The 18,506-nt window shown below is 35.4% G+C and overlaps 1 protein-coding gene across 11 annotated transcripts in view; it reads left to right on the top strand.

Annotated features, from left to right (window-relative positions):
- Positions 1-18,506, top strand: part of EMSY (EMSY transcriptional repressor, BRCA2 interacting) — an 87,108-nt gene that overhangs the window by 30,252 nt on the left and 38,350 nt on the right. For all 11 annotated transcript variants that reach the window (XM_042903877.1, XM_042903875.1, XM_042903868.1 and 8 more), the window contains one exon: positions 9,427-9,681. In XM_042903877.1, coding sequence (XP_042759811.1) covers positions 9,427-9,681 — 255 coding nt within the window. The remainder of the gene's footprint in view (positions 1-9,426; positions 9,682-18,506) is intronic.

Raw genomic sequence — 18,506 nt, 5'->3', positions numbered from 1 at the left:
ATGTTTGGAAGCAGATCCCAGATATTACATAAATTCAGCTATAAATTCTACTGATGTATCCCTAAAAAAAGATCACAACTCACAGTGCTACTGTCACCTAGAATTTTTAACAGTTATTTCTTGATATAATAAAATATTCAATTCCTCTCCTAATTTCCTTATGTCATAAAAATTTTTTTTAAGTTCATTTATTCATTTTAAGAGAGACAGAGAAAGAAAGACAGAAGACAGACAGCATGAGCAGGGGAGGGGCAGAGAGAAAGGGAGACAGAGAATCCCAAGCAGGCTCTGTACTGTCAGTACAGAGCCCGATACAGGACTCGAACTCATGAACTGTGAGATCATGACCTCAGCTGAAATCAAGAGTTGGATGCTTAACCAACTGAGCCACCCAAGCGCTCCCCCCCCCAAATTTTAATTGGGATCCAAACAGGGTCCACATATTGATTGATATGGTTATGTCTTCTTTAACTTAATAAGTCTCTCTTTTTTTTTTTTTCCTTTGCAATTCATTTGTTGAAGAAATCGGTCATTTTTCCTGAGAGTTTCCCATAGTCTGGATTTTGCTGATGTTTATCCCCATGATATGGTTCAAAAAGTTTTCCTGTTCCATGTATTTCTATAAAACTAGTAGTTAATCCAGAAGCTTGATCAGATTTGTCTGATTGTTTTGGGAGATGGGGGATTAAACATTTTATAAGTGGTATTGTGTACTTCCTGTTGTATCCCTTTAGGAGGCACGTAATGTCTGATTTCTTTCTATAACGATATTAACATTGATCAGTAGGTATAAGTATTACCAACTGTTTATTAAAACAGCTATTGATAGTCTTTGCCTCAGTCATTATTTTATTGGTATTTGCAAAATGTATTTTATCTTTATTTTCTTCATTTATTAGGTGGAATTCTTAAAGAAGAACTTTGCCTTATTACCATTGGTTACTCTGAGTATAGTTCACATAGGAAAAGCAGGATAAATGCCTGAGTATTTCCTTCTGTTTTTTGTTTTCAGATGAGTAGGTTCGGTGATCAGTGAAATTTTTTTTCTCCATGTTAAGATTTTTCATGTCTATTAATCTATTACAGATATTCTTTTTTTTAAGACTTATTTATTTTTGAGAGAGAGTGAGCATGAGCAAGTGAGGGGAAGAGAGAGGGGGAGACAGAGAATCCAAAGCAAGCTTCTTACTGTCAGCACAAAGCCCAACATGGGGCTCAAACCCACGAACCACAAGATCATGACCTTACCGAAGTCAGATGCTCCACCGACTGAGCCACTCAGGCACCTCAGTTGCAGATATTAAATTTTGGTGCTCAAATTTTCCCATCATTACAGTGGGAATTTCTTCAAGTTGGTTCCTAAATTCTTTTGACACAACCACAGTAGTCCTTAATAGCCCTTATTTTGTGATATGACAAGATGTTCTGGGTTCATCTTCTACATTTTCTGCCCCAGATTTGGAATTACACATTTTTTAAGGAGCCCTCATTTCTTAGTGAGAAATGGTGTTTAGATACCATAGTCTGGGCACCATGGGGATGATCATTGCTACTGGATTGGTCATTATTTCTAAATCTTTTCTGTGGACAGAACTAGAGTCCTTTTTTTAAGGAGGAAATACATCATCAGTTTATACTGATATTATCAATTCCAATTTAGAATTAAGGATTTTTAACTTCTTTGTTTTTGTTTGTATAATTGTATCTTTTTTCTCCTTTTACTGAAAATCCTGGTTTCTGACAGTAAAGTAATATATTTGATTTATCCTGTAATATATAATAGTTTCAGAATAACAAAATCAATATGACTAACAATACAATCATTGAACAGAATTTAAGATTATTATGGTTCTTTTGGTTCTTAGGATATCCTCACTAAGGATATATAGTCAAATTAGTGTATTTTAAAGTCACTTGAAATGACTTTTTTCCTTATACTTAACCTCTAATTTAATATACGGTTAGGTTAATTTGTTTCATTTTGTTTTGTTTTTACTGATTGCAATTTAAAATATTTTTCCGTAATTTATAATTGCATAGAAGTTTATGTTCCAGAGTCAAATCCACAAAAGAAGGTGTGTTTTTAGAAATCTGTCTGTTATTTATGGTTCTTACACCCTGTTTTGTCCTTCCCTGATTGGTAACCTTTTTTTCCTTTGGTTAGTTTTTTATATATTCTTCCATTTTTTAAATATGTAAGCAAATTTGTATATATCATATTCCCTCTTTGTTTGATAAAAGGTAACATATATATATAGACACCTGGACACTTTAGTGTTGGGAGAGAGAATTTTTATTTGGTAGTTATAAGTCTGGTGCTGGTAATACCAAAAAAGGTGGTAGTTAAAATATGCCTTATGTGTATAGAATGAAGTAGTTTATTTTAGATGACTGTTTCATATTTGATTCCTCCCCTTTTTTCTCCTGTAGATTGCATAGCTTTTTTTTTTTTTTGCTATCTCTTAAATCTATATGATTTATGTCTCTTAAATCTTGTTCCTCTTAAGGCAAAGTAGGCTATTGTTTATTACACAGGTTGATTACTGTGACCTTTCTACCTTTTATTCTACCTATTTTTCAGTTAAATCCTATTGCCATTGTCTTCTCTCATATTTTGGTGAGAGAAATTTTCTTTTGTCTCATTCTTCTCCTCATATTCTTTTGTGGACTTCATGAATTATTTACCCAATACTGTGTCTGTCTTCCACTGACCTTTTATTTTCTGTCTTTGACCCCACTTTAACCTAAATAACATATTGTTTTCAATTGTATCCACTAAATACTGCTCTTCTCTTCACTGTATTTATTTTCTTTAGACTCATCCTGAATGCAGATCCTGTTTTCCATTTCTGTTTCATGAAACCCTTTCCTTAGGAAATCCCTCAACCCCGTCAATTCAAATGTGGTCCTCGTTTATCATTTAAATTTTTTAAAACCTAAAAGTATTAATGGATTAAATGATTTTAGTGAACAAAGGTCCATCAGTAATCCTACCACTCTATCACAATAGCACTTTCCATTTTATGTATTTATTAATGCCTTTTTACCTATTTGAATAATATTTTTCATTTATTTGGAATAAAAAACCTGTATTCCATTTGGAATCATACATTTTTCCATATAACATTCTTCTATTTTTCTAAACTATCCTAATTTTTTTCAATACTATTTAATATTTCTATTACTATTACAGTTTATTAAATTATTCTCTTAATGTTGGATATTTAGAGTATTTCCAGATTTTGATGTTAGAGATCTACCTGTAGCCTTTTTACCTATACACCTTTGTGAATTTAATTGAACCCTCTCTTTTATTAGAACCAGCTTTCAGGAGCAGGATTACCAAATCAGAAGGTTGCAGTTTGTTGTTTTTTTTTTTTACAGAGGTTGCTAAGTGTTATATTTTAGCTCCCTGAACTATATCTTCTTGGAATAGTTCACTAGTATGTGTCCACTATTAAGTTTTTGTTCCTCCTGTTTATAAAAAATGGGGGCGAGGGAGTATAACTTCTAAGATTAAACAAATTTTTGAATGGCATACTATTTAACTAGCCAGTTGTTTAATACCTTTTTTCCCCCTTTAATCTCTATAAGACAAAACACAGGTAATATTCCTACAGTTATGTATCTTCTTTCCCCTTCACTTATATGACTTTGGTATTTTGATGTGTTTTGGGCTTCACTTTCTTTGGGGCTCATGTTAAGACTCTTAAGAATTTCATGTTTATTCAGAATTACCAGTGTGGCCTGAACTATATTTAATTCCTCCAAATGTGGACTGTTATGTCAGTGGTATTCACAGCAGTCTATATTCTTTCGCATTCAGATGTTTAATAAATTTTACAGAGCCCTGGATTATTAATATATAAATTGAATTACAAAATTTGATAAGTAATTAAATTACTTTACATAAATCTGACTGAGTGGTTTTTAAAAGAAGAAAATTTATTATCTCATAAAAGTAAAAGTCCAGAAGCAGAGAAATTCCAGTTAGGTTATATCAAGAAATTTCTTTTCACCTTTCTTCTCTTCTTTCCTTGGTGTATCAACTTTTTTCTCAGGTAGCTCATATCGTGGTTGCAGCATGAGTGCAGCAATTCTATGTACCACATGCATATACAAAAACCAGCAAAGGAATAAGAGACAGTCCCCTTTTGTGAGTCTCTCTTAGGAAAGAGAAAACCTTTCCCAGAAGATTCCCTTCATGTCTTTTTGGCCACAACTGTCATACACCTAGCCTAAAGTAATCCCTGGTGAGAGGAATGGGGCCATCATGACTGACTTATTAGATCAATTAGAAATTGCCCTTTAGAGCTGGCATGGGGCCAGCCTTCCATAAAAATACATTCCAGTGGCCAGGAAGGTAGATCCTTTTGAGAGGAGAAATAGGTTTTTGTTAGAAAAGAGGAAGGAGGAGGAAAAAAAATTAATCAGACAACCAAGCATGTATATTGCATTAGATTATTTAATAAATGATTTTAGAACAATTAGTTTTTCACTTGGTCTTATGTTGCACACATCAATAAGATTAAATTGGTTCATAGAAGTGTTCAAATAATCTTTTATCTTTTTTTTTTTTTTTGGTCTGCTTATAATATCACTTACTGAGAGAGGAGTGTAAATATCTCCAGCTATAATTGTGGCCTTGTGCATTTCTCTTTTTAACACTGTCATTTTTTATTTTTTGTATTTTGAGCTGCTATTAGGTAGATGCATGCACATTTAGGATTGTTGTTCTTTTTTTTTTTTTTAATGTTTATTTAAAGAAACATTTGAGAGAGAGTGAGCAGGGTAGGGGCAGAGAGAGAAGGGGACAGAGGATCTGAAGCAGGCTCTGCACTGACAGCAGCGAGCCCAAAGTGGAGCCTGAACTCACAAACTGTGAGATCATGACCTGAGCCAAAGCCAGCTGCTCAACTGACAGAGCCACCCAGGCGCCCCAGGATTGTTGTCTTTCTTAAAAAAAATTTTTATTATTGAAGTGTAGTTGACTTTGGTATCTTGATGAAATGACCTCCTTTTTATTATAAAGCATTGCTCTTTTTCTCTGGTAATACCTCTTGTTTTGATGTCTACCTTTTCTGTAGCCACTCCAGGTTTCTTATAATTAGTGTTTGCACAATATATCTTTTCTCATCCATTTACTTTTAACCCATCTGCCCTTTGCATTTAAAATGCATCTCTTGGAGTGCCTGGGTTGGCTCAGCTGGTTAAGTGTCCTACTCTTGATTTCAGTTCAGGTTGTGATCTCACACTTGGTGGGATCCAGCCATGCATCGGGCTCTGCTGACAGTGTGGAGCTTGCTTGGAATTCTCTCCCTCTCTCTCTCTCTGCTCCTGTCCTGCTCACACACACTCTCTTGTGCTCTCTCTCGCTCTCTCTCAAAATTAAACATATAAAAAATAAAATGCATCTCATGAACATTGTATAGTTGTCTTTTTTTAAATCCAATTTGGCCATCTCTGCCTTTTAATTGAATTATTTAGTCCATTTACATTTAATGTAATTATCAATATGATTGAGTTCAAGTCTACTATCTTGGTAATTGTTTTTTATTCATCCTCTGTTCTTTGTTTCCTTTTCCCTTTTTTCTCATCTTTTAGATTTGTTGATTTTTTTTTAAAAAAGGATTTCATTTTATGTCTTCTGTTGGCTTCTTAAATAAACATGTGTGTATATTTACTTTTTTTTTTTTTATTTTTTTTTTTTCAACGTTTTTTATTTTATTTTTGGGACAGAGAGAGACAGAGCATGAACGGGGGAGGGTCAGAGAGAGAGGGAGACACAGAATCGGAAACAGGCTCCAGGCTCCGAGCCATCAGCCCAGAGCCTGACACGGGGCTCGAACTCACGGACCGCGAGATCGTGACCTGGCTGAAGTCGGACGCTTAACCGACTGCGCCACCCAGGCGCCCCATACTTTTTTTAATATATAATTTTTAAATAGTTTCTCTAGAGTTGGGTCTCAACCTCCACATATGGACATTTTGGACCAGATAATTCTTTGCTATGAAAGGCTGACCTGTACATTAGAGGATGTTTAACAGCATTTCTGACCTCTGCTTACTAGATACTAAGCACACCCCCTGTCATGACAGTGAAAAGTGTCTTTAGTAATTGCCAGCTTTGGGGGGAGGAGGGGGCAGGCTGCCTTTAGTTGAGAACTGAGCTCTAGAGCTTACAATATGGATTTTTAATTTATAACAGCCTGTCTTCAGGTAATATACCACTTCCCATATTGTATTAGAATCTTAGAATAGTATACTTTTTTTTCTCTCTCAGACTGTGCTATGGTTGTCCTACATTTAAATTCTATATGTTATAAGCCCCAGATTGCATTGTTGACTATTTTTGCTTTAAACAATTTTCTTTTAAAGAAATTACATACAAGGAGTAAAAAGTCTTTTATATTTAGCAAGCTCGTCTTGTACTTTTCCTACTCTAGCCCTGGCTGAGCCATTTTTCCAAGGAACCGTGATTCCTCTTCATGGAAAGTGATAATTAGAAGCTAAAATCTCGGTGCTAGATATGCTACTACTATGTTGTGTGTGTGTGCAAGTATGGGCATGCGTGTATGTGTACACGTGCAAAAGCACCTGTGTGTACATTTATATTCACACTCACATGTTTACATCTATATTTATTTCTATATATGGAAAACTGTGGGCTCATATTGCTATGTCTAATTTTAATTAAACAACTGTAGTTTTCTCCATTCCCTTCTTTGATAGTGAAAAACCTAATTTCCATTATCTTTCATATATGTACTTATTTTGTCACTTCCCCAGTATGCAACCAGTCTGTCATTGCTGTTACTGCCCCCACCTCTATGCTTTTGCATATGCCTTCCTATCTTCACTCAGGCTCTGACATTCTGCAAAGTCCTGCATCACCACACCTGTTCTGACACCCTGCCCATGTCACCCTTTTGCATGGATGCCACTCTCACCCTACTCAACTGACACCTAAGGCAGGCTGACACCTATGGCAGGCTGCCTTCCCATCCAGAAGACCTTTTCACTTAGTTTGGGTTCTGACCTTACCTTAGCCACCCCTTCCTGTGGACATTCTGCTCAAGCTTTGAGACAGACTATTAGGTGGCTCACACTCATGGAACCCCTCTGTATCTTACTTGGGCTCTAAAGCTATATGCATGGTATCCCCTGAGTTTCCCCAGCATTGACACCCTCCTCATCTTATTGACTTCCATGCTAGTCCAGTTTCTGCAATGGGCTCTGACATTTCATGCTAAGCCACTCTTCTGCTTAGCTGCGTTGTACCAGCTGATGGCTTTAGCACTGAATTGTTTGGGAAGCAATGACAAAATGAAGAGAATTTTCTACTTGTTAAAACAAAAATAGCATTTATTACAGTTTGTAATGATAAATCTGTATAATCATTTGATTATCTTCTCTTGTAACCTTTCTGAAGGTAGGGACTGTTTCATGGATACAATTTAGTTTCCCGAAGATCTACCATAACGTATATGCTCAGTAAGTTTTTACTGAATGAACACATACTCAGAGAGTTTAAGTACTTTAATCAGATCATATAGCTTTTAATGTGTTTGTGAGTTGAAGGTACAATGTGAACATAATTCTCTGATTCTAAAGTTATCCTGACTACTTTTATACCAGATACTTTTACCATAAAAAACTATATGGAGAACATAGGGAGTTTCTCATGTGCACAATTTACCACAGTTAATACAAGAGTTCATTATAAATTCAATATAAAGGTTAGAGCTTTTAAAAATAGTATCTATCACTCGTATAAAACATTATGCTCCTTGAGTCATAAAATGTTGGTGCTGAATGGGGCTCCAGAGATAATCTAGTTCAGCACAACTAAGCAGTATAACACACATATGTCACCAAAATATTAGTATTTGGGGATGGATAGGGTTGAGTGAGGTGGGAGAATGTGTAAGTAATGTGGTTAAGCCCTCCAGGGGATTCTAATTACACCTTTTGCCTGTCAGTCCTCAATCTGTGATTTTACCTGATATGCACAGCAACAGTCTCCTGCTTGGAGACTTGTAGGGCAATTCAACAAATGGGGGAAGCTGAGGTCCTAGGAGTCAGAATCACTTTTCAAAGTATCTTTTCTGTCTTTATCATTCTCCACAAGCATTTTACATAAGAATGTGGTATTTAAAATTTTTTCTGTAATACAAAGTAATTGTCATGTTGGGGGTGTGAAAGAAGAAGGTGTGAAATAGCCTAAGAATTTGATAATTCGGCTATTTATGAGTTTCATTTCATTCCAGCAGTGCTCAAAAAGTTGATATGATGAGTTATATTCCAAGTCATTAGGAAAATTAATTCATTTACAGATAAAAGTCCTGTTGAGTTGTTGAAGAATTATAAGAAAATTACTGATTACTGGTACTCCTTACCTATGCATACTGCTAATATTAGCATTACACTAAGAAGCAATGTCTTACTACCTTATATCAATCAGAATTTTGTTGCTGTGTTAAGAAATCTACCCCTGAAATCATTGTTGTGCTATACGCTAACTTGGATGTAAATTAAAAAAAAAAAAAAAAAATTAAATAATAAATAAATAAATGTGGAAAAAAAAGAATTTTTTTTCTGTGGATGTATTGAGTATGCCCACTTGTAATTTTCAGATTATTTAATGACAGATCTCAAGAAATGACTTTAATTTATAGATTATCAGAAATGAGACCTAGAAAAACTACTTTATCATGCTGAAAAGTTCAAAAGATGAATGTTTCAGTGTGAGAGATTTTCTCATGTCTTGTTTAAATTGACTTACCAGAACTTGAAAAGTAATATTTAAAAAGAATGTATTACAAATAAAATTCAAAACTTAGTTTGATTTATTCTTTTATTATTCACATTAAGAACCTGTATTTTCTAACAGAAAATTTCCTGAGAGACATGTGTGAATATCCTTCCTGATACTGTGTTTCTTTCATTCTAACTGTCCACCAAGGGAAATCAGTTTTTTTGAGTGTGAGAGCAATCATGCCTCCCTTGCAAGGTTTGAGGACTGTACAGCGAATATATAAAATACCATATATTATATATGACATTTAATAGGTGCTTAATAAGTCATTGTTTTTATCGATTTACCTAATATAAGAAGTATCTTAGTGGCGCCTGGGTGGCTCGGTCGGTTGAGGGTCCGACTTCAGCTCAGGTCATGATCTCACAGTTCGTGAGTTCGAGCCCCGCGTCGGACTCTGTGCTGACAGCTCAGAGCCTGGAGCCTGATTCAGATTCTGTGTCTCCTCTTCTCTGTCCCTCCCCCTTGCTCATGCTCTGTCTCTCTCTCAAAAATAAATAAACATTAAAAAAAATTTTTTTTAAATGTATTAAAAAAATTTAAAAAAAGAAGTATCTTTAAGTATGTTTTACTGTTAAATAAGTTCTTTTCCCCTTACTCTTCTACAGGCGTATCTACATCAGCGATCAAAATGGCATCGACCAGACTTCCTTCCCCCAAAAGTTTAGTGGGTGCCCCAACTCAGATTCTTGCACAGTTTCCTAAACAGCATCAACAGTCTCCTAAGCAGCAGTTACATCAAGTGCAGCAACAGACCCAGCAGCAGGTGGCCCAGCCTGCTCCAGTATCTCATCAGCAACAGCCTCAGCAGTCTCCTTTGCCACCTGGTATCAAGCCTACCATTCAAATCAAACAGGAGTCAGGTAACTGGAAAATGTTTACAATATGTAATTCTTCCCCAATCGCTACTTCTCTGAAGACTGCTCATTTACATGGATATAGTTTCCTCAAGCCCCAGAATTTTAATTCTAAAATATATTTTGAGAGCCTCCTGTTGGAAATACACATGTAGAAAGAACTGGAGCTTGGGAATAGAAATGAGAAAAAAAGCAGTTTGCTCAGCCGTAGCAGTTATTTCCCCTGGACTCTCCAGGGAGATAAAGAAGCTGAGGAAACAACCCAGTTTTTAGAATTATACTCTGGATGCATTGGGATTATAGAAAGTAGGCAGTTGAAAAATTAGTCTGGAGAGTTCTGTGTTAGAATGCCATTTTATGAATTTGGCATAAAATTGTACAAGCAGAGGTGCTGAGATTGTAGGACATTGTGTACAGAGAAGTTTGTGGTTTGTGGAATAACAGTTTAGCAGTTTACTGAAAGCATCTCCAGGGCAGTGGGAACTCAGAAGTAAGAATCAATTATTTGAAGTTATTGAATCATAAAAGTATTGAATAAAAAGGCAGGTAGGGTGGAGGCTCAAACACAGGTAAATTAAAAAGACTGTTAATAGGTACATCTTTAAGAAATGAAAGTGGATGTTTTTTTTTCCTCCAATGAATCTGGACTTTATTTGGTGGTAGAAGAAGCATTTGGAAGATGCCAACATTTTCAGCTTTGTTTTGGTTTTTGATGGGAATATTTTATTACTAGTTTTTGAGATATAATTGACATACAACATTGTATTACTTATAGATATACAACATAATGATTTTTTTTTTTTTAATTTTTTTTAATGTTTATTTATTTTTGAGACAGAGAGAGACAGAGCATGAACGGGGGAGGGTCAGAGAGAGAGGGAGACACAGAATCTGAAACAGGCTCCAGGCTCTGAGCTGTCAGCACAGAGCCCGACGCGGGGCTCGAACTCATAGACCACGAGATCATGACCTGAGCCGAAGTCGGACGCTCAACCGACTGAGCCACCCAGGCACCCCCATAATGATTTATTTATATATTTCAAAGTGTTTACAATGAATTTAGTTAACATCCATTATCAAACATAGTTACGTATTTTTTTCTTGTGATGAGAACTTTTAAGATTTATTCTCTAAGCATCTTTCAAATACAGTACAGTTACTATGGTATAGTTACTGCAGTAACTATAGTATTGTTAACTGCAGTCACCATACAGTATGTTACATCCTCAGGATTTATTTGCCTTATAACTGGAAACTTAGACCTTTTGACTACATTTTGGCCAACTTTCCACCCCCTGCCTCTGGCAATCACCAATATTCTTTATATGTATGAATCCATTTTTTAAAAAAAAAAGATTCTACATATAAGTAAGATCATGCAGTGTGTGTCTTTCTGTGTCTTATTTCACTTAGCATAATGCCCTCAAAGTCCATCCATGTTGTTGCAAGTGGCGGGATTTTCTTTTTTTTTAAGTTTTTAAAGAGGTTTTATTTTATTTTTTTTTATTTTAAAGTGTATTTATTTATTCTGAGAGAGAGAGAAAAAGAGAGATAGCAGGGAGAGGCACAGAGAGAGGGAGAGAGAATCCCAAGCAGGTTCCTCACTGTCAGCATAGAGCCCGACAAGGGGCTCAATCTCATGAACAACGATGTCATGACCTGAGCTGAAATCAAGAGTCAGACGCTTAACTGAGCCACCCAGGTGCCCTTTTTAAGTTTTTATTTTAACTCCAGTTAGTTAGCATACAGTGTGATATTAGTTTCAGGTCTACAATATGGTGATTCTGCAGTTCCATACATCACCCAGTGCTTACCACAGCAAGTGTGCTCTTTAATCTCCAACATCTATTTAACCCATCCACCTACCCTCCCTCCGCTGTGGTAACCATCAGTTTTGTTCTCTATAATGAACAGTCTGTTTCTTAGTTTATCTTTTTCCCTTTATTGATTTGTTTCTTAAATTCCACATTTCAGTGAAATCATACAGCATTTATCTTTCTCCGACTAACTTATTTTGTTTAGCATTATATTTCCTAGCTCCATCCATGTTGTAAATGCAAGAGTTCATTCTTCTTTATGGCTGGATAATATTCCTGTGTGTGTGTTTGTGGGTGGGTGTGTGGGTGTGTGTGTGTGTGTTTGTACACTTCCTTCATCCATTCATGTATCAGTGGACACTTGGGCTGCTTCCACAGTTATGGAAAATAATACTGCAGGAAACATGGGAGGGAGTGCATGTATCCTTTTACCGTTAGGATTTTGTATTCTTTGGTTAAAAACCCCCAATAGTGTGATTACTAGACCCTAGGGTTCTTTTTTTTATTTTCTTCTTTTAATTTTTTAGTTCTTTTTTTAATTTTTTGAGGAACTCGCATACTGTTTTCCACAGTGGCTGCACCAGTTTGCATTCCTACCAGTAGTGCACAAAAGTTCTTTTTTCCACATCCTCATCAACAGTTGGTGTTTCTTGTGTTTTTAGTTTAGCCATTCTGACAGGCATGAGGTGATACCTCATTGTAGTGAGGAGATATTTCATTTCCCTGATGATAAGTGACGATGAGCATCTTTTCATGTATCTGTTGGCTGTCTGGATATCTTTGGAGAAGTGTTCATGTCTTCTGCCCATTTTTTAATTGGATTATTTGATTTTTGGGTACTGAGTTTTAGAACTTCTTTATATATTTTGGATATTAACCCTTTATCAGATATGTCATTTGCAGATATCTTCTCTCATTCTGTAGGCTGCCTTTTAGTTTGGTTGTTTCCTTCACTGTGCAGAAGCTTTTTAATTTGATGTAGTCCCCAAGTTTATTTTTGCTTTTGTTTCCGTTGCCTCAGGAGACCTATCTAGAAAAAAGTTGCTACAGCTGATGTCAAAGAAGTTGCTGCCTATGTTCCCTTCTAGGGTTTTTATGGTTTCAGTTGTCACATTTAGGTCCTCAATTTGTTTCAATTTATTTTTGTGTATGATTTAAGAATGTGGTCCAGTTTTATTCTTTTGCATGTTCCTGTCCAGTTTTCCCAATACCATTTGAGGAAGAGACTTTTTTCTCATTGGATATTCTTTCCTTCTTTGCCAAAGATTGATTGGCCATATAATTGTGGGTTTATTTTGGAGTTTTCTATTCTGTTCCATTGATCTATGTGTCTCTATTGTGCCAGTACTATACTGTTTTCATAACTACAGTTTTGTAATATAACTTGAGTTATGAATTCATTGTGAAGCCTCTGGCTTTGCTTTTTTCCTTTTCAAGACTACTTTGGCTATTAGGAATCTTTTGTGGTTCTATACAAATTTTAGGATTGTTCTAGTTCTGTGAAAAATGCTGTTGGTATTTTGATAGGGATTGCATTAAATGTGCAGATTGCTATGAGTAGTAAAGACATTTTAGCAGTATTTGTTCTTTCAATCCATGAGCATGGAATGTCTTTCCATTTCTTTGTGTCTTCAGTTTCTTTCATCAGTGTTTTATGTTTGCAGAGTGTAGGTCTTTCACCTCTTTGGGTAGGTTTGTTGCTAGTTATCTTACTGTTTTTGGTGAAATTATAAATGAGATTGTTCTGTTAATTTCTTTTTCTGCAGCTTCATTATTGGTATTTAGAAATGCAACAGATTTTTATAAACTGATTTTGTATCCTGTGACTGTACTGAATTTGTTTATCAGTTCTAGCTGTTGTTTTGGTGCAGTTTTTCAGAGGGTCATGTCACCTGCACATAATGAAAGTTTGACTTCTTTCTTACCGATTTAGATACCTTTTATTTCTTTTTGTTGTCTAATTGCTGTGGCTACGACTTCCAGTATTATGTTGAATAAAAGTGGGGAGAGTGGACATCCTTGTCTTGTTCCTGACCTTACAGGGAAAGCTTTCAATTTTTCCCCACTGAGGATGATGTTCGCTGTGGGTTTTTCACATAATGGCCTTTATTATGCTGAGGGCTTTTATCATGAATGGATGGTGTGCTTTTTCTGCGTCTTTGAGATGATTATATGGTTCTTATCCTTTCTCTTATTGATGTGATGCATCACATTGATTTGCGAATGTTGAATTACTCTGGCATCCCAGGGAATAAATCCCACTTGATGGTGGTGAATGACTTTTTTAATGTATTGTTGGATTCAGTTTGCTAGTATTTTGTTGAGGATTTTTGCATCCATGTTCATCAGAATTTTTTTTCTGGTGTCTTTGCCTGGTTTTGGTATCAGGGTAATGCTTATCTTATTCCAAAAGTGAATTTGTAATCATCTCTTTGAATAGGAGTGGTGGGAGATACTAAAAAATTTCTGGGGAGCAAGGTATGGTTAATTATACAAAATCTAGTATGGCTAATAAAAGCTGTAAGATATTATATATTACATTGTTTGGATTCTCTTACTTCACGTAAAAATGCTTTTAATATAAAAGCTTTTCTAGAGTGACTCAAACCTTAGTCTTTTAACCCTATTTTCCCTGTGAGTCTTCAGTTCCTCAGTTGTGGAGTCTTATGCCATGACTGCTTTAAGAAATCTAACCAACATAGTTATAGGAGGAATGTGTTATTAACAAAATCCCAATAATAGCTCTGGGTTGTTCACTCATAATAGATTTTGATTCAGTCCAGTTTGTTAATTTTTCCTTTTATGGATTATGTTTTTGGTATCAACTCAAAGAACTTTGCCTAGTTCTAGGTTTTAACATTTATCTATTTTTTTCTCTAAGAGTTACATAGTTTTATTTTTTATATTTAAATCATGATCTATTTTAAGTTAATTTTTGTATAAAGTGTGGAGTTTAGATAAGGTTATTTTTTTGCCTGTGGGTATAATTGCTTTAGCACCCTTTGTTGAAAAGGCTATCAAAACTCTTGTTTTGCAAAGCGTCTTTGTTAGAAATCAGTTTGGCATGTGTGTAGGTTTATTTCTAGGTACTCCATTTGTTCCATTGATCTTTGTGTTTATCTCTGTTAGTACCATACTGTCTTGATTACTATAGCTATATAGTAAGCTGTAACGTATATAGAGTGATTTCTTCCACTTTATCTTTCTATTTCAAAATTATTCTAGCTATGCTAGTTTTATTGCCTTTCTATATAAATTTAAGATTAAATGTTCCTGTGTGTACTAAAACCTTACTGGGATTTTCCTAGAAATTCCATTAAACCTGTAGATCAGTTTGGGAAGAATTGAAATCGTGTTGAGTTGTCCAGTTCATGAACAGTGTGTCTCTCCATTTCTTTAGGTGTTCTTTCACTTCTTTCATCAGTGTTTTACAGTACAGTACAAATTTTGTACGTGTTTTGTTTTATACTTAAGTATTTCATCTTCTCAGTGTTGTTTTATTTTCATTTCTCATATCGAGCATGAATTTGAACAACTGTATGTTTCAACTATTTATATGTTTTTGTGTACAGTCTGTATTCATTCATTCATACCACTACTGTGGTATTTTTCTTATCAATTTCTGGGAATTTTATTAGGGTAATTAGCAAGACTTTTGTGTGTTTCATGACTTGCAGAGATTCTCTTCCAAGTTTGTCTGTCTGTTGACTTTATTTGTGGGGACTTCTGCTGTGTAGATCTTTTTTGTTTCTATATAGTTGAATTTATCTGTGTAATCTTTACCGCTTCTAGATTTTTAGTCACAGGTCACATTTTTCATATTTAAATATTTTGGAATTTATCCTAGTATGAGGTATTTATAATACAATGTATTGGTAGTCTTGGGAAGTTGGTCTGTAGTTTTATTTTTGCGTTCAGTCTTTATTAGGCTTTAGTTTAATGTTATGTGTGCTTTCAAGAAAGAATGATAATGTTTTCCTTTTTAAAAATACTCTAGAATTTTTAAAAGCAGCTTTATTGAGATATAATTCACATACCATTGAAATAACCCATTCAGAGTAAGGTATTTTAGTATAGTCAAAGATATGTGTGACCATCACTACAGTTGATTTTAGAACAGTTTCATCACTTCGAAAAGAAACTCTGTAACCTTTAGCTATCATTCATTACTCCTAAGGCAACCTCTCCAGCTCTAAACAACCACTAATCTACTATCTCTAGATTTCTGTATTCTAGATTTTCATATAAATGGTCTCCTATAATGTGTGGCCTCTTGTGACTGGTTTATTTCACTTAACAATGTTTTCAAGATTCACACGTGTATTAGTACTTTATTCCTTTTTATGGCCAAATAATATTTCCCGTTTTGTTTATCCATTTGTCCATTGATGTACATTTGGATTTTTTCCGCCTGTTGGCTGTTAAGAATAATTCTGTGGAAAACATTCGTGTATAAGTTTTTAGGTATTCAATTCTCTTGTGTATATACCTTGGAGAGGGATTGCCCGGTTGTATGGTAACTCTATGTATAATTGTTTGAGAAGCTACAGACTGTTTCCCAAAATGACTACACCATTTTACATTTCCACCATTAGTGTATGAGGGTTTCAATTTCTCTGCATCCTTTCCAATACTTGTTATTCTCTGACTTTAAGATTCTAGCCCTCTTAGTTTGTGTGAAGTGGTATTTCATTGTGGCTTTGATTCGCATTTCTTTGATGACTAATAATGTCAAGCATCTTTTCCTGTGCATATTGACCCTTTATCCTCCTTGAAGGAAGGAAGGAAGGAAAGAAAGAAAGAAAAAAGAAAGAAAATGGAAGGGAGGGAGGAAAGAAAGAAAGAAAGATTTACATCCTTTGCCCACTTTTTTTTTTTAATGTTTATGTATTTTGAGAGAGAGAGAAAACACGTGTGTGCGCATGTCAGGGAGGGGTAAGAGAGAGCGAGAGAGAAAATCCCAACCAGGCTCCACATTGTCAGCACAGAGCCTGACAGAGGGCTTCATCCCACAAACCTTGAGATCATGACCCGAGCTGAAATCAAGAGTCAGACACTCAACTAGCAGAGCCATCCAGGCGCCCCTCTTTGCCCACTTTTAAATTGAGTTATTTGTCTTTTTATCATTGAGTTGTAAAGAGTTTTTTTTCAGTTTATATATATTAGATATTAAATCCTTGTTATATATATGATTTGCAAATATTTCCTGCCATTGTTTTTTGTTGTCTTTTCACTTTCTTGATGATTGTCCTGTGAAGTACAACTTCTTTAAGTATTTAAAATTTTTCTTTTTATGTTTTTATTTTTGAGAGAGAGACACACAGTGAGAGCGGGAGAGGGGCAGAGAGAGACGGACACAGAATCTGAAGCAGGCTCCAGGCTCTAAGCTGTCAGCTGGTCAGCACAGAGCCCGACGCGGGGCTCAAACTCACAGACTGCAAGATCATAACCTGAGCCGAAGTCGGACGCCCAACCCGACTGAGCCACCCAGGCACCCCTTTTTTTTAAGTATTTACAAAAATTTTTTTTAAATGTTTATTTATTTTTGAGAGAGACAGAGCATGAGCGGGAGAGGGTCAGAGAGAGAGGGAGACACAGAATCTGAAGCAGGCTCCAGGCTCTGAGCTGTCAGCACAGAGCGCGACACACGGTTCCAACTCAGGAGCTGTGAGATCATGACCTGAGCTGAAGTTGGACGCTTAACCAACTGAGCCACTCAGGGGTCCCTGAAGCACGAGTTTTTAATTTTGGTGAGGTCCACTTTATTTTTAATGTTGTTTGTGCTTTTGGTGTCGTATTTAAGAATCTTTTACCAAACTTTGATCATAAAGATTTATCTCTATATCTTTTTCTAAGTGTTTGATAGTTTAACCTCTTAACTTTAGGTCTTTGATCCATTTTGAGTCAATTTTGTTATGATGTAAGGTAAGCCTCCCATTTTCATTCTTTAGCATATGGCTATCCATTTGTTTCAGTACCATTTGTTGAAAAGACCATCCCCCATTGAATGGTTCTGGCACCCATTTGAAAATCAGTTGACCGCTGTGTAGGTTTTTTCTGTACTTTCAATTCTGTTCCATTAATTTGTATGTCTTTGCATATGCCAATCACACTGTTTTGGTTACTATTGATTTGTAATAAGTTTTGAAACCAGGAAGTGTCATTACTATTATTTTGTTCTATTTTTTAAAGATTGTTTTGACTATTTGGGTCCCTTATAATTCCACATGAATTTTGGAATTCAGCTTATCAGTTTCTATAAAGAAGTCCAATGAGATTCTGATAGGGATTGCATTGAATGTATAGGTCAGTTTAGGAGTATTACCATCTTAATGATGTGTTAAATCTTTTGATCCATGGACACGAGATGTTTTCCCATTTATTTAGACCTTCTCTATTTCAACAATGTTATGTGCTTTCTAGAGTATAAACTTGGCACTTCTTTTGTTAAAATTATTCCTAAGCATTTTTTTTAAGCTATTGTAAATGGAATTGTTAATTTCATTTTTTGGATTGTTCATTGGTAATTTATATAAATGCAACTGACTTTTCTGTTGATTTGATATCCTGCACCTTTGCTGAACTCATTATTTAGTTCTAATAGTTGTAGGTAAATTTCTTAGGATTTGCTATATAAACGATCATGCCATCTACATAGAGATGATTGCTGCTGTTATAGTCTGGATGCCTTGTATTTCTTTTTCTTCTTAATTTCTCTCATTAGAGCCTCTAGTAAAATAGCTTTCAAGAGTGGACATCATTGTTTTGTTTCTTTTTCTTCCTTTTTATAAGGAACTTTGGCAACAAATTCTCTCCATTTTTGTTTATCTGGTAAAGACTTTATTTTGACTGCATTTCTGAAAGATAGCTTTGCTGATTATTGGATTCTTGTTTGTTTTTTTGTTGTTGTTTAATGTTTATTTTGAGGGAGAGAGAGAAAGTGCACAAGGCGGGGGGGGGGGCGGGCATTGAGAGAGAGAGAGAGAGAGAGGGACAGAGGGACAGAGGGACAGA

This window comes from Panthera leo, chromosome D1, assembly GCF_018350215.1.
Source record: "Panthera leo isolate Ple1 chromosome D1, P.leo_Ple1_pat1.1, whole genome shotgun sequence".
NCBI lineage: Eukaryota > Metazoa > Chordata > Mammalia > Carnivora > Felidae > Panthera > Panthera leo.
The sequence above is the reverse complement of the archived record's forward strand: the minus strand, read 5'-3'. Positions and strand labels throughout refer to the sequence as shown.